The sequence below is a fragment of the Eschrichtius robustus genome, chromosome 7 (genome assembly GCF_028021215.1).
Source record: "Eschrichtius robustus isolate mEscRob2 chromosome 7, mEscRob2.pri, whole genome shotgun sequence".
In the NCBI taxonomy this organism is placed as follows: Eukaryota; Metazoa; Chordata; class Mammalia; order Artiodactyla; family Eschrichtiidae; genus Eschrichtius; species Eschrichtius robustus.
In genome coordinates, this window is record NC_090830.1 from 89,126,701 (window position 1) to 89,140,531 (window position 13,831).

General features: G+C 58.7%; 1 protein-coding gene across 2 annotated transcripts; it reads left to right on the forward strand.

Annotated features, from left to right (window-relative positions):
* The first annotated feature begins 1,131 nt into the window (after positions 1–1,131).
* OPN4 (opsin 4) lies at positions 1,132–11,184 on the forward strand. Of its 2 annotated transcripts, XM_068548906.1 has the most exons (11): positions 1,132–1,275; positions 2,582–2,730; positions 3,301–3,330; positions 3,809–3,942; positions 4,261–4,464; positions 5,127–5,298; positions 5,741–5,905; positions 6,828–6,935; positions 7,795–7,975; positions 9,124–9,267; positions 11,146–11,184. In XM_068548906.1, the coding sequence occupies exons 1-11, from the start codon at positions 1,132–1,134 to the stop codon at positions 11,182–11,184; spliced, it is 1,470 nt and encodes a 489-aa protein (XP_068405007.1). The 2 variants fall into 2 exon arrangements, with proteins under 2 accessions (XP_068405007.1, XP_068405008.1); XM_068548907.1 differs by lacking the exon at positions 3,301–3,330 and having other exon boundaries at positions 2,582–2,727.
* Positions 11,185–13,831: the final 2,647 nt, after the last annotated feature.

The window sequence follows — 13,831 nt, forward strand, 5'->3', positions numbered from 1 at the left end:
AGGCACCTGAGAAGGACAGGAGATCAGAAGGAGAGTGGTGGGCGTTCATGACCCGCTTTCTGCTCACTGTGGCACTTCTGCCAGCAGTCGCATCCCCACTCAGGCTCCCGCTCCCACCTGTGAGCACACTCTCTCTGGGACACCCTGCTGTGCAGCCCCAGCCCCTGGAATCCCACCTTCCTCCTGCTGTCCTCCCCCAAGAGGTAGGCGTGGCCTGGGGGTCCTCTCCACCTCTCTGATACTCACTCAACTCAGGCCAGGCCTGCAGGCCTGGGTGAGCTCCCAGGTCTCTACCAGCTTTGTGGGTTTTTTTTTTTTTTCTTTTTTTTCAATCTTTCTATTTCATTAAAAAGTTTATGATCCAAGACTAACAAACAAAAGATGCCTCGTGATCTGATCTCCCCCCTGATTGTGCTATATCCTGGTGTATCCTCTTAGCTTCTGCATCTGTGGCATGGGGGGACCAGCCTTGGTTCTGGATGGGATGGTTGTGAAGGTGTGATGGGTTATGTGGGCAGACACGAGGGGAGGGCGCCCCGTGGAAAGGCTGAGTCTGGGCTCCACAGAGCCCTGGAAGGGGGGGGGTGGTCTTGGGGGCGGCAGAAACTGTTCTTGATGAGCTCAGGGAAGAAAGAGAGCCTGGCCAGAGGGGAGGACAAAGTGCAAGGGCTGGAGACTGGCAATCTCTTCTGAAATATACACATACACACACATTCACATGGACACACACTCTCATACTCACACACACACACACACACACACTCACTCGCCCACACACTCACACATGCGTGCCGCCATCATCAGGGACCTGTGTCTGAGGGAGCCGAGGCGCCGAGTGATTGGGCATGCACACTCCCAGCTCCGCTACTTAAAGGTGGGGACAGACCCTGTGACCGTGAGTCGCCATAACTGTGACACTCTCTCCTTTGTGCTTCACTGGACACAGAGCAGCCACCAGCCCCAAGAAGAGCTCCAGCCTGGGTCTACGCCGGACACAGGAGCAGGCAGCCGGTGGACCGCGAAGGGGTGCTGAGGATGGAGGAACGTTGGGAGGCTGGGCACAGCTAGTATCCTGAGCTCCCCGTGCCCTTGACTCCTCCGTGGGCTTGAGAAGGGCCACCCCACATCAGGATGAACTCTCCTTCGGGGACGGGAGCCCCACCGGACCCGGCCCAGGAATCCAACGGCATAGCCACCCCAGCCTCCCGCAGCAGGTGGGACAGCTCCTGGAGCAGCACCTCCAGCCTGGACCACCCTCCGCCCGTCAGCCCCACGGTAAGCCTGAGGCGAGCGTGTGCACGCAGAGCCTCCCTCCCCCTCCCTGGTGCTCTTCCTGGGGACACACAGGGGCTTTGACAAGGTCCCACAGCTCTGCTGTGGGACCTTGGACACGTTACTGAACTTCTTGCTCTTCCTGGGGACACACAGGGGCTTTGACAAGGTCCCACAGCTCTGCTGTGGGACCTTGGACACGTTACTGAACTTCTCTGAGCCCGTCCTACGCGAAGAGACCAACAGAGGGGAGTGTGGCAAGTTTTCCTTCCTCGTGGAGAGCACCCAAGGAACAGAAAGGCCAGCCCTGTGGGACAAAGGGCTGGAATGGCCCATCCATTTCTTTCTGAGGGTAGTAGGATGCCCCCCAGGGCCTTCCAGAGAGGAAGGCCTGCCCTGGGCCTCTGGGTTTGTCCCAGCCCAGAGTGAGGTATTTGGTGCCTTCTGCTGCTTCCATCATCCTAGCCAGGGCCCAGGGCCATACCCCAGCAACCCCACCATTACCTGGGGAGGGATGAGGGTACCCTCAAGACTATGGGATGCTGGCCTGAGTTCTGGACAGGATGGGAAGGCTCCAGTAGCTACAGGAGCCAGGGCAGGACAGAAATTATACCACTCCCTTCCCTGGCAAGGAGCTGGGTGGGAGGAGTCTTTAAAGCCTTTTGTACTGGCCTCATAGGATCATGACCTCCCTACAGTGCCCTAGGGGGCCTGACTTTTCTTTTTAAAAGATAATTCTTTTTCTCACTCTCACACCAGGTGTCAAAGTCAGCCCTACCCAGTTATATAGTGGGAGAATACAACCTCCTTCTTTGAGGCTGGGAAGGGTGTGGGACTCCTGAGGAGAGGGGCTCCACCCCACTCCACCTCCCCAGAGTGAAAGGGGACTGGAATACCATTGCTGACTGTTTCGGGCACTTGGGATGGGGCCCACACAGAGGGGAGGAACGCACCCAGGAGATGGGTCTGCCTTCTCCCCAAGGAAAGATGAAGTCACTCCAGCCATGTCCCTGCTTGCCAAACATGTGTCTGTCTGTCCTACCAGCCTCCAAAGGTGATCTGAGCACACTTCAAGAAGACTTTTGCATCTGGGCCATGGTATAGGAACTTGGGCTCAACTTTAGGAGACCTGTGTTTCCATTCCAGCTCAGCCACTTGCTAGCTGTGTGGGCAAATGGCTTTGCCACTCTGAGCCTGCCTCACTGCGGCAGTTTTTTACCTGCCCCATTGGGAACCCTAACTCTTCTTCTCAGGACTATTTGAAGGTGATGGAGTCATGTGATGGCCTTGTTTCTCTGTCTCTTCACAGGTAGCCAGGGCTCAGGCTGCTGCCTGGGTCCCCTTTCCCACGGTCGATGTTCCAGACTATGCCCACTACACCCTGGGCACGGTGATCCTGCTGGTGGGGCTCACAGGGATGCTGGGAAATCTGACGGTCATCTATACCTTCTGCAGGTGCCCGGTTGGCAGGATGGGGGCCTGGGCACTGAGGGCAGCCAGCCATGCAGAGACGGGGCAGAACACAGGGTGGAAATTCTGGTGCCAGCTCTGCCAGGGCACTGTTGAGCCTGGGTGGGGAGGCCAGGGCCAATGGTCTCAGGCTCAGGCCTCTATCTTCAAACCCAGGAAAGGGGCCCAAGTGTAATCCAGGGCAGCTTGAATGGCACATTTAAGTGGGCCCCAGGCACACCGTCTGTGTAGGGTATGTGTCCCTATGACACACACGTCTCTGCCTATTCTGCCCTGCTCTCGGCTCACCTCCACCATCACCTGTCCCAGTGGGCATCCTCTCTCTGCCTCAAAGAGCAGCCCTGGTACCAGGGTCCTGAGTCCTCAAGCCCTTCAGCAACCAGCCCTGGCCACCACCCTTGGCTCCCTTCCCTACCTGCCCCACTCGCCGCCTGAATGGCTGAGACAGGCACGTGGAGAAGTGAACTCTTGGCTCTACCACCTATTAGCTGAAATGACTTGAGCAGGTTACTTATCTTCTTTGAGTCCACTTTTCTTGTCTGCAAAATGAAATTGTGATTTACTTCATGGAGTCAATGTGATGATTAAGTAAGTTTTTATATGTGCGGTGCGCAGCAAATGAGTGAATCCTGGCTGTGCCACTTACTGAGTCTTGTGACCGCAAGCCACTTCACGGGTGGGAGCCTCAGTGTTCTTATCTGCAAAATGAAATGGGGTGAGGGGGTAGATGTGAAGATGGATGATTATGGGACGTGAGGTATGTGAAAGTACCTGGCCTGTGGGCACCATCGTCAACTCCTCTCCCCTTTGCCAGCCCCGAAGGTGAGGACTGCAGGAACACTGGGAGAAGGGGGACAGGAGAGGCATGAGTTGCTGCCTTGAGGGGTCTCACTTCTTAGTCCACAATGCCAGGCTCCAGAGCTGTTTGGCTGGTACTTGCTGGGCAGCGGGATGGGCCTGTGGGTCAGCAGCTCGTGCCTGTGTGCAAGCATACATGTGTGAGCACATGTGTTTGAGGGAAGCTCCCCAGCAGAAGCGCCTCCTGACAGTTTCTGACCCCTCACAGGAGCAGAGGTCTCAGGACACCTGCCAACATGTTCATCATCAACCTCGCAGTCAGCGACTTCCTCATGTCCTTCACCCAGGCCCCCGTCTTCTTCGCCAGCAGCGTCTATAAGCAGTGGCTCTTTGGAGAGGCAGGTAGACACTTGGGACTCCCTTTTGCTGGAGGGAGGAGGAGGGTTGGGACAGGGGACGCCCACAGTGGAGGGTGGCCCAGATGAGAAGGCGGTGTGCTCTTCCTGGGCAGAGTGGGCGGCCACCCTCAGTCTCATGAGTTAGCAAGAGGTTTCCGTGAGCCTCTGTCAGATGCATGAAGGCGGGGTGGAGAGGAACTAGTCCTGCTTTCCTTGAGAGGCGAGCGTAGGAGCTGAGTACACGCAATCCGCAGACCCTCCTTCCCCTGGGGTATCTGATGGGCTCCCTGCCAAGGACTGAGGTCACGAGCTGTGCCCGCAGGCTGTGAATTCTATGCCTTCTGTGGGGCTCTCTTTGGCATCACCTCCATGATTACCCTGACGGCCATCGCCCTGGACCGCTACCTGGTGATCACACGCCCACTGGCCACCGTCGGGATGGTGTCCAAGAGGCGGGCGGCGCTTATCCTGCTGGGCGTCTGGCTCTATGCCCTGGCTTGGAGTCTGCCGCCCTTCTTTGGCTGGAGTAAGTGGGCTCAGGGAATCAGGGGAAGGGAAGATAGGCTGGGAGGGGTACGTTCAAGGGGCAGGTAGGTGGACTTGGGTTGACCAGCTGGCAGGAGAGGCCAAGGGACTGCTTAAGTCTCAGAGCAAATGGACATTCAGGGGGCATGACATGACTAGCAGCAGGGGGATCTGAGGCTGTACCATCAACAATCAGAGGATAACCTGGGCTCCCATCCCCAAATACAGAGGGGAAGACCACGTGGTTCCTGGCTGGCGGGAAGTGACAGGTGCATCTGATGCTGAGTTTGCAATGAGTCAGACAGGCAGGAGTTGGGGTGTGAGGCCTCAGCAGGTAGAAGGGTTAGCAGCAAGGCACCCACCCTTCTGAGGTAGGACCAGGAAGCTGGCTGAAGTCTTGGGGGAGTAAGACCCTGGGGCTATGGTGAGGTCTCTCTTCCAAACTGGCAAGATTGGGCAGCAGTGGACTTTGCCAGCTGTCTCCTGCTAGAACCATTTTGGAAAGCTCCCCTCCACGTGCCCCAGCTTCCTCACTCCACTAGGGTGGGGCTGAGGCCGGGGCCAGTGTTTGAGAAGCTCAGACCCCACATCCAAAGCCCCTGCTGGATGAGGAGCCTGAGTCAGCGCTGCCCTGAAGGCTGAGCACCTGCCCCTGGTTCCCAGGTGCCTATGTGCCCGAGGGGCTGCTGACCTCTTGCTCCTGGGACTACGTGAGCTTCATGCCATCGGTCCGCGCCTACACCATGCTGCTCTTCTGCTTTGTGTTCTTCCTCCCCCTGCTTGTCATCATCTACTGCTACATCTTCATCTTCAAGGCCATCCGGGAGACGGGCCAGTAAGAGCTGGGCATGAAGGAGGGGCTCCATGGGAGGGGGGCTGTGCCCCTTGGCCAGGGATGCCCGTGACTCACATCTGTACCCACACCCCAGGGCACTCCCAGCCCCAGATGGGCAGAGACCAGCTCAGTACCTGTGCTTATGGGATGGGGTGCCAAAAGGCCAGTACAACCTGGGTGCTTAGAAAAGTCTCAGGAGACACGGTCTTCTGAAGCGGGGGCCTTCAGCCTTGGTCAGGGGGTGTGGGGGAAAGAGGAGACACGACAGGTAGAAGCTCAGGGAGGCAGCTTAGGCTGGATATATTGGGGAACTTTCTGGGAGTCAGGGCTGCCTGCACTGGAAGGGATGGCCGGGTCCAAGAAGGCTCCCTGACAGTAGCCATGACCCTGGCACTCACTGCAACCCGAGTGGGGTCAGACCCAGACTCTGCATGCTTCCTAGAGCTCTCCAGACTTTCGGGGCCAGCGAGGGTGGTGGTGAGTGCCCCTGGCAACGGCAGCGTCTGCAGAACGAGTGGAAAATGGCCAAGATCGAGCTGTTGGTCATCCTTCTCTTCGTGCTCTCCTGGGCCCCCTACTCCACTGTGGCCCTGATGGGCTTTGCTGGGTGAGCAGTGGCTGGAAGGGTGGGAGAAGGGTAAGGGGACCCTGGGGCAGCGTCTCCCTCCCCAGCCCAAGCCCAAGCCAGCCGTCCTCACACCCTAGGTCCAGCCTCACAGACTTATTCTCCCCCTGCTATGAGATGCCCCACGGGAGCCAGGCCTGTCTCATTCCTGGAGGCACTAGGAGACATGCTGGGGGAGTTCTGGGCCACACTGGGTTTGGCTTGAGGGCCTGCAAGGGCTGCCAGGTCCTGCCAGATCCCTTGGGAATATGCAACTTTCCCTGAGGTTCTGGTTTCCTCTTCACCCAGACTGTGAGCACACAGCCAAGGTGCTACTCACCTCCCGCCCTCTAGTCCTTTGTGGCTAGAGTCTGCGGACTTTGCTATCTGCAGCAGCATGGAGGCAGGCCAGACCTCAGGAGCACTTTTGAGACAGTGAGAACTATGAGTCCTTGCAGGTGCTTGGGTATGAGACCTTCTCCTTGTGCAGGAACAGCCTGGTCCCCTCTGGGGCCCTCCTGTGCAGTTACTCTCAAGGAGCCAGGGGAGAAGCAGGCATCAGGGTTCGGCGGGGCATGGGGAGAGCTGGGCAGAGGGCCAGAGTCATTGGGGGTGGGGAGGGTTTACTGCCAGCAGCACAGGCTCCAAGGGACAGTGGGACCTGGTGAAACCCCCAACCTGGCACATCTTCTCAGCACCCCTCCCTCAACTGCTCCCTGGGTTCCCACTCACCTCAGATCAGGATTCTCCCTGGCATTGCAGTCCCTCCCCCGGGGATGACTTGGTCGTGCTGGTTTGGACCAGGCTGGGCTGTGCCCTGGCAGGGCTTGGTTGGCCTATGAAGAAGGTTCCTGAGAGGGCTGGCGGGTTGTGGAGTCCCCAGGGAGGGCCAGCTGGCAGAGGGACCACAGCTTCTCTGTCCTAGGTACGCACATGTCCTGACGCCCTACATGAACTCGGTGCCAGCTGTCATCGCCAAGGCCTCTGCCATCTACAACCCCATCATTTATGCCATCACCCACCCCAAGTACAGGTGTGGCCCTCTGCCAGAACCCAGCCCCAGATCCCCAGTCCCACCCTCATGGGCATAGAGGGCCTGGGCCTATAAATGGGGGCAGAGGCCAGCCATCTTTCCTGTCCCTTGTGTACATGCATTGGGTGGGGAACTCTAGCAGCTGAGAGCAGCCAGTGACACTGGATGGGATCTGGAGCTGGTGCGACCCTCTCTGCTGTCACAGCTTCCTAGGAGGCTCAGCTTGGAGGGACATCAGAGTTCCCTGGGCAGTGTCCAATACTAACTGGGATTTTCAGAGCTGAGGCCAAAAGGCAGCCAGGATGGCTGATCAGCAGTGCTGCTCGCTACAAAGAGAGGCCCCCAGACAGGGACAGCCTGTAGAGATCACAGCAGGCAGAGCTTCACTCCACTTCAGGGGCCCTGGCAGAGGCCTGGGGCTTGTTCTGGCCCAGAGTGCTCTCTGCTGATAAAATCCCAGCACAGCTGGCCTCTTCCACGAGGGGGCCTTCAGTGCTTCCTTTTGCCTGGTGGTGTCAGTAACTCAGCACCCTGCTGAGGCCAGCTGTAGGCCTTAGCCCATCCAGCTCAGAGGCGGCTCAGGAGTGTTCTTGGTCCCCTTTTGCAGAAATGTGGCTTAGGTCAGCCACTCGAGAACTGAAAGCAAGCATCTGGCTGAACCTGCCACCCTAAGGCTCTCGCTCCATGCCCATGGACCCAGTGTCTGTCTGCCCATCCTCATAACCCCAATGTCTGTACGTCCCCAATTCCCCAGTGGCTCTTTGTCCACTCCCGTTAGCCCAGTATCAGTCTGTCCATCCACCCCCATCTCCTCAAGTCTGTCTGTCCATCCCCCTAACCCGATGTGCTGTCCTTGCAGAATGGCCATCGCCCAGCACCTGCCCTGCCTCGGGGTGCTGCTGGGCGTGTCAGGCCAGCGCAATGGCCTGTACGCCAGCTACCGCTCCACCCACCGCTCCACACTGAGCAGCCAGGCCTCGGACCTCAGCTGGATCTCTGGACGGAGGCGCCAGGTGTCCCTGGGCTCTGAGAGCGAGGTGGTAAGGAGGCTGGGCCCTCACTGACTGGCACCTCACCATCCTTTCCTCTGGGCGGGGCTGCCTCTGAGACTCAGGGACCCTCAGGAACCTGGGACGCTGGCAGGAAGAGCCCCTCACCAACCCCCCCAATTCCCACACACCATCCTCCCTGCCAGACAGGGGCACTGGGGTCAGAGAGGCAACATGTTGGCCCAAGGTCACCCAGCAGCAGGGCCAGGACTAAACATGGGTCTTCCAACTCCAGGCCGCCTCTTTTCCATGCCAGCACTATCCCAGGGCCTTAGAGCCTCAGATTGAAAAGACTAGCATTTCTGACCCTAAATGGGCCTCTAGAGAGACAGGCAGGAGCTAGCTCAGGACCCTTCATCCTTAGCATTAAGCGCCCTCCTCCTGGAGCTCACAGGATACAGTGGAAGGAGCACTGGCTCTGGAGTTGGGGGACCTGTGTTCAAGCCTGAGTTTAAGTCCTTACTGTGTGAGTTTGTGCAGGTCACTCACCCTCTCTGAGCCTCTGTGTCCTCCTCTGAAAGGGAAAATCATAATGTCTACATCTAAGACTAGATAGGGTGCCCATGGATGCTGACCCCACCATTGTGGTCAGCCATGGGAGCTACCAGTCTGCCAGCCCCTACTTGGGGCCTGGAGCGCTGATGCCCCCCGATGTCACCAGGAGAGTTCCCTGTGACCTGAGCCCCTGTCCCCAGCTCCTCCATCATTGTGCCTACAGGGCCCACTCTGGGCCTCACCAAGTGCTTCCACTTACCTCCTCCCACTACCCCCATCCCTGAGGGTCTCAGTTGAGGGGCTGAGGGAGGAGCTGTCAGAGGACCCATCCCTGAACTAATGTTGTAAACATCAAGGAGTGAATCTTATCCATTAAGAGGGCCTAGATCCTCATGAAGACATACCCATCCTACATGCTTAAGAAAGCACACAAGCACACACACACACACAGACACACACACATCCCAGCACATGCACGCACAGTTTGCAAGGGTTTGGTGACCAGCAACCCTGCAGACAGTGTTGTGGGCTTCACCCCAGTGAATAAGTGTAGAGAGGATGGAGAAAGGCCTGGTCAGGGAGGGGGCAGAAGCAGGGATGCAGAATGTCCCCCTCACCTCACAGGGACTCTCCCACTCCCCCAGGGCTGGACAGACACGGAGGCAACAGCTGCTTGGGGGACTGCCCAGCAAGTGAGTGGATGGTCCCCCTGCGGTCAGGGCCCGGAGGATGTGGAAGCCAAGGCCCCTCCCAAGTCCCAGGGACAGGAAGCAGAGGCTCCCGGAAAGGTAACTGGGCCCGGCACCTGCCAATCTATAAAAGGGCGGGGATAAGGAGCAAGCAGCCCAGGGAGCGGCCAGGAAAGGGGAGCAGGCCCAACGCCCTCTGGGAATCACCACCTCCCTGCACCTCCCAGCTTTCCCTTGCTCACCTGGGGGTCCTGGGTGTCTCCGTGACTCCAAGGTGTTCTGAGCAGGCGTGAGCGTGACTGTGCCTGAGAGTGTCTGTGTGTGTTTGTGTGACCTTGACTGTGCATGTACATAGCAGTTGGTGGTGGCTCTACCGTACTATGATGAATGTACGTCATGTATGTAAATGTGTGTGACCGTGTGCCTGGCACACACATTCTGTCCCTGTGGCACCGTGGGGCATGGGATTGAGTGTGCCCTAATGTGTCTGCTCTAAGCCATGCATGTGACCAAGTGTGGGTGGCACGTACCTCTCTGTGTTTGGAAACTGGGTGTACCTGGGGGTGTGGGGCTGCAATCGGTGTATGTGCTCACTGCGAATGCCCTGAGATTAGGGTATCGCCCTGAATACTTGTGGCTATTAAAAGAAGGCCAGCTGTCAGCCCAAGTGCCTATGGAACGGAATGTTGATGGTGATTAGAGAAGGCCATATTCTGGAACACTGGAAACGCCGTGCGCACAGGTCCTGAGGCTGCCCTGCCCCTCAGCTGACAGCTCCCCACCCTGCCCCTCCACTCACACCCACACCACACCCCCAGCTCCCGGGCTGTCTCGGGCAGCAAGACGAAGGCCAGAGGCGCTCTCCTGCCTTCCTTCCCCCAGGCTGCTCCCCTGCCTGTCCCAGAGAGGGGGAGCCCTGGGCTGCTCCCGGCAGTTGTGGGGCCCCTGCCTCTTCCAGCGTTCCCACCTCAGGGAGCACCACTCCCCAGGTGCCCCAGCCCTGAGTCCGGGAACTGTTCATGACCACAGAGGCCAGGGCAGAGGCCGGCAGCGTCCCCCAGGCTGGCCGGGCAATGATGAAAGACACTGTGCCTCTCCTGGAGAGAATACTGGGCTGGGGTGGGGCGCTGGGCAAAGAGGGACAGCACATCAGCAGTCACCTAACGCGTGTGATAAGCACTGCCAACGAGGTATCAGCACACAGGGTGCTGAAAGCAGAGGCAAGTCCCCGAGGGCTCCCAGGAAAGGTGGAGGTAAAGCAGGGATTGCCAGGCAGGATGGGGCTGAGGAGCGGGAATTGGGCGGTTCAGGCTGAGCAAACAGCCTGTACAAACATAGCAGGGTGTCCCAGAACAGAATGTCTCTCTGTGACCCCAGGAGCAGCCAAGGGGCTCTGGGAGCTGGCGGTGGGGATGGAGGAGGGAATGGGGATGGAGGTGGTAGGAGCCATGGGGAGGCCCACTAGGTGCTGTCGTGAGGGGTCTCCAGTCACGAGCCTGGGGGACAGGGAGCCCTTGGAGGGCTTCGCGGAGCACCGAGGGGCTTGGTCAACTTAGCAGATTAGCTGGGCCTCCCCGCAGTGGCTGGGGAAGGACAGGTTGAGTGGAATGAGCCGGCAGAGAGAAGATGGGAGGAAGTCGGTAGGACAGGCAAGGAATGAGGCATTTAAGACCGCAGGGGGAGAGGAGACTCCGGAGCATGTGGAAGAGGACTGCAGGGAAGGGCGGAATCAGATGGTGGGGGTGAGGAGAGCTCAGTCCCGACCCCAGGAGTCCGAGAGCTTGGGGACATCCCAGAGGGACGGCCTGAAGGTGGCCTCGGACATCGCCTGGAGAAGGCCCAGGCCCCAGCCAGGACAAAACCTGGCCACACAACCACCCTCTGTCATGTGGTGCCCCTAAACACAGAGGGTCCCTGGGAGACTACTCCCAGTGGGATACTCCTTGAGCTAAACAAATGTCTGCTGTTTGCTTTCAGACCAAAGGGCTGCTCCCCAGCCTGGACCCCAGGATGTAGGGTGCCCATCGGTTTGTCTTTCTTCTGGGACATGTCCAACCCCTTCACCTCCCCCTCACACACACAGACCCAGGATTACCCTGTGGGCCTGCGGGCTTTGGAAGTGGCCCTGTCACCCAAGCTGTGCTGGATTCGTGGCCCTGTACTGCAAAACTCCTGCTCTGCAAAGTGGTCTGCACCCACTTCTCAGCTCAAGAGCCTGTGCCCCAGGCTCAGCCTGAAGAGTGGGCACCCAGGCCCTCCCACAGCCCGGAACACAGACCTTCACTCGCTGGAACCCGTTACTCACCTCTGGCTTTCCCCCCAGAGTGCTATTTCCACCATGGCCCACCCTCTTCTGCACATGTGCATTTTCGGGCACACTCTCCTGTGTGTACATATTTGCATGCACACCAAGTACACGAGTGCACACACTGCACCTGTGGTTTGTTTCAAATCAGTGGTCTAATTCATCCCAGGGTGTTTGGCTCTGTCAGGATGTAGAAAAATAAAAAGCGGAGAAGGTCTCCGACAAGTACAGTCTCTACCTATTGGTGCCACCGTGGGAGAGAGAGCCAAGGCCTGGCCTCTGATGCTGACAGCAGCCTCTCTTCCTCCTCTCCCTCTGTCCCCCACCTCGTGACTTTCACTCCTAAAACCCCATCTCAAACTGCAGGGAGCAGAGTGGAGGAGGGGCAAAGACCAGGCTTGCCCCCATCCCTACTCCCCGATGAGCTGCTGTTACTGGGAAGCAGCTCACGCCCGGCTTGTGAGTACCAGCTGCTCTCTGGCTGGCTTCGGATCTCCCAGGGGAGGCAGATGGAGGGAGGCTGGCCTTCCCCTTTAAGAGCATCCTTCTTGCTACCCCTCCCTTTCCCCGGAGGCAGCATCAGGCATCAGGCGGGTGCTTGAGTCCAGAGAAAGAGCCTGCAGCTCCAGGTACGGCCTAGCCCAGGGTTCCCCATCCCTGTGCAGGATCAGCTCCTTCCTTTCCCCACACTGGTCACGCACTGCTGCTGGGTCCTCACCAGCCTGGCAGGACAAACACCCTCCTTCCCTGGAGAGGAGATAAAGCTGGAGTCAGGGATGGATGGGATGGGGCCTGGGGGAGGGGCAGGGGATGGGATGGGGGAGGTCGGGGGGCTGGCCGTGAGCTGCTGGCCTCCTGCGCCAGACCTAGGCAGGCAGGACAGCTGGGCTGCATGACACAGGGCAGAGGAGGTGGTGAAGTGGGGGAAAGAACACAGGTCCCTCCCTGGCTTTCCCACTTGATATTTCTGTGACCTTGGGCAAGTTACCAAACGCCCCTGTGAAGTGGGGACTCCTTGTCATGCATGTTGTATGTGCTAGGCCCAGAGTTTGAGGTGGGGTGTTGGCAGCTGGGAAATTTCTCACACCCAGGCCAGCACTGAGTCCTCAGGGCCCAGCTCAGGCCAGAGCCCTCCAGGAGGGCAGAGAACAGAGGGCCCAGTTGCCTTCCCTGAGCCTCAGTTTCCTGAGCAGGGTGGGCCTTGATCTACCTCCAGACCACACAGAGCCTGAGGTCTCTTCTGAGGAAGGGCTTCTGGAGGTATCTTGGCTCAAAGACCACACTGGCAGGAGTCCCGAGGGGCCTAGGCCCCCATCCAGAACATACTGTCTCTGGGTTATGGACTGACCACAACACACACATTTTCCCCTCCCGGCCCCTTCTGGCCCCTTGTCCCAGCAGCTGAGCAAATGGCCTCTCCTCCCCTCCTCCCTGCCCCCTGCCATTCCGGTGCAAAGGGCACTGGGGCCTGGCATGCAACACTGGCAGCTGGAGCTTTCCATGCTGCTGTCAAGTTTTCAGAGCCCAAATGAGACAGGAGAGCCAGGAATAACTGCTGGGCCCCAGAGGGTCTGGAGGGTGGGGGCCTGCCCCAGACCTGCTTTCAGACCCTGTGCTGAGGGTGCAGGCAGGGGCCCCCCACTGCCAGCTTTGGGTATCAGGAGGTGCCTGCCACCACCTGCAGCCCGTTATCTGGCACGAGCCCCCATAGGAATGAGCTCAGACTCCAGTATGGCTTGGGTCTACTACCTGTGTGACCTTGGGAAAGTTACTTAACCTCTCTGAGCGGGACAAGTGGCAGCCTCTCAGGATCTGCGGAGATAATGGCGTGAAGGGCCCAGAGCTGAGCTTGGCCATGCCCAGAGCTGCTGCTATTATTATGATTGTTTTTACGGTTGGACAATTCTGGGCCCTGAAGTTATCCCTTATCTTGGGCCACCATGAGGATAAGAGGCAACTTCAGGGCCCTCACCGGGGAACACAGGGCAGCAAAGACCCAAGTCACAAAGCCCCTGGCCAAGGGAGCTCAGCCACGGTCTTCTGGGCAAGGGGGTGGGTACAGCCAGGCAGAGAGGGCAGCTGGGCAGTCTGGGCTCTCCAGAGGGCGGAGGGAGCAAGGAGAGGAGAGCAGGGGGGCAGAGCATTATCAGTAACCTGGCCAGGCCCCTCTCCTGCCCCCTGGGGGGTGCTGGGTGCTGGACACCCCTCCCCAGGGGCTATATTAGCCTTGTGAGTCACAGTGGACCCGCTGGGAGGCGGAGGGCGGGCGGGCACAGTGTAGGGTTACAATCCATTTATGGGCGCAGTGGAGGGCAGATATCAGTGTCAATGGCATTCGTTCCCAGCTATTCTTAGGAG

Excerpts from the sequence above, each read along its gene's own strand:
- OPN4 (XM_068548906.1), top strand. The coding sequence starts at position 1,132 with ATGAACTCTCCTTCGGGGACGGGAGCCCCACCGGACCCGGCCCAGGAA. Across the intron at positions 3,943-4,260 it reads GTGGCTCTTTGGAGAGGCAG|GCTGTGAATTCTATGCCTTC; the intron begins GTAGACACTTGG and ends CTGTGCCCGCAG. Across the intron at positions 9,268-11,145 it reads AAGCAGAGGCTCCCGGAAAG|ACCAAAGGGCTGCTCCCCAG; the intron begins GTAACTGGGCCC and ends GTTTGCTTTCAG.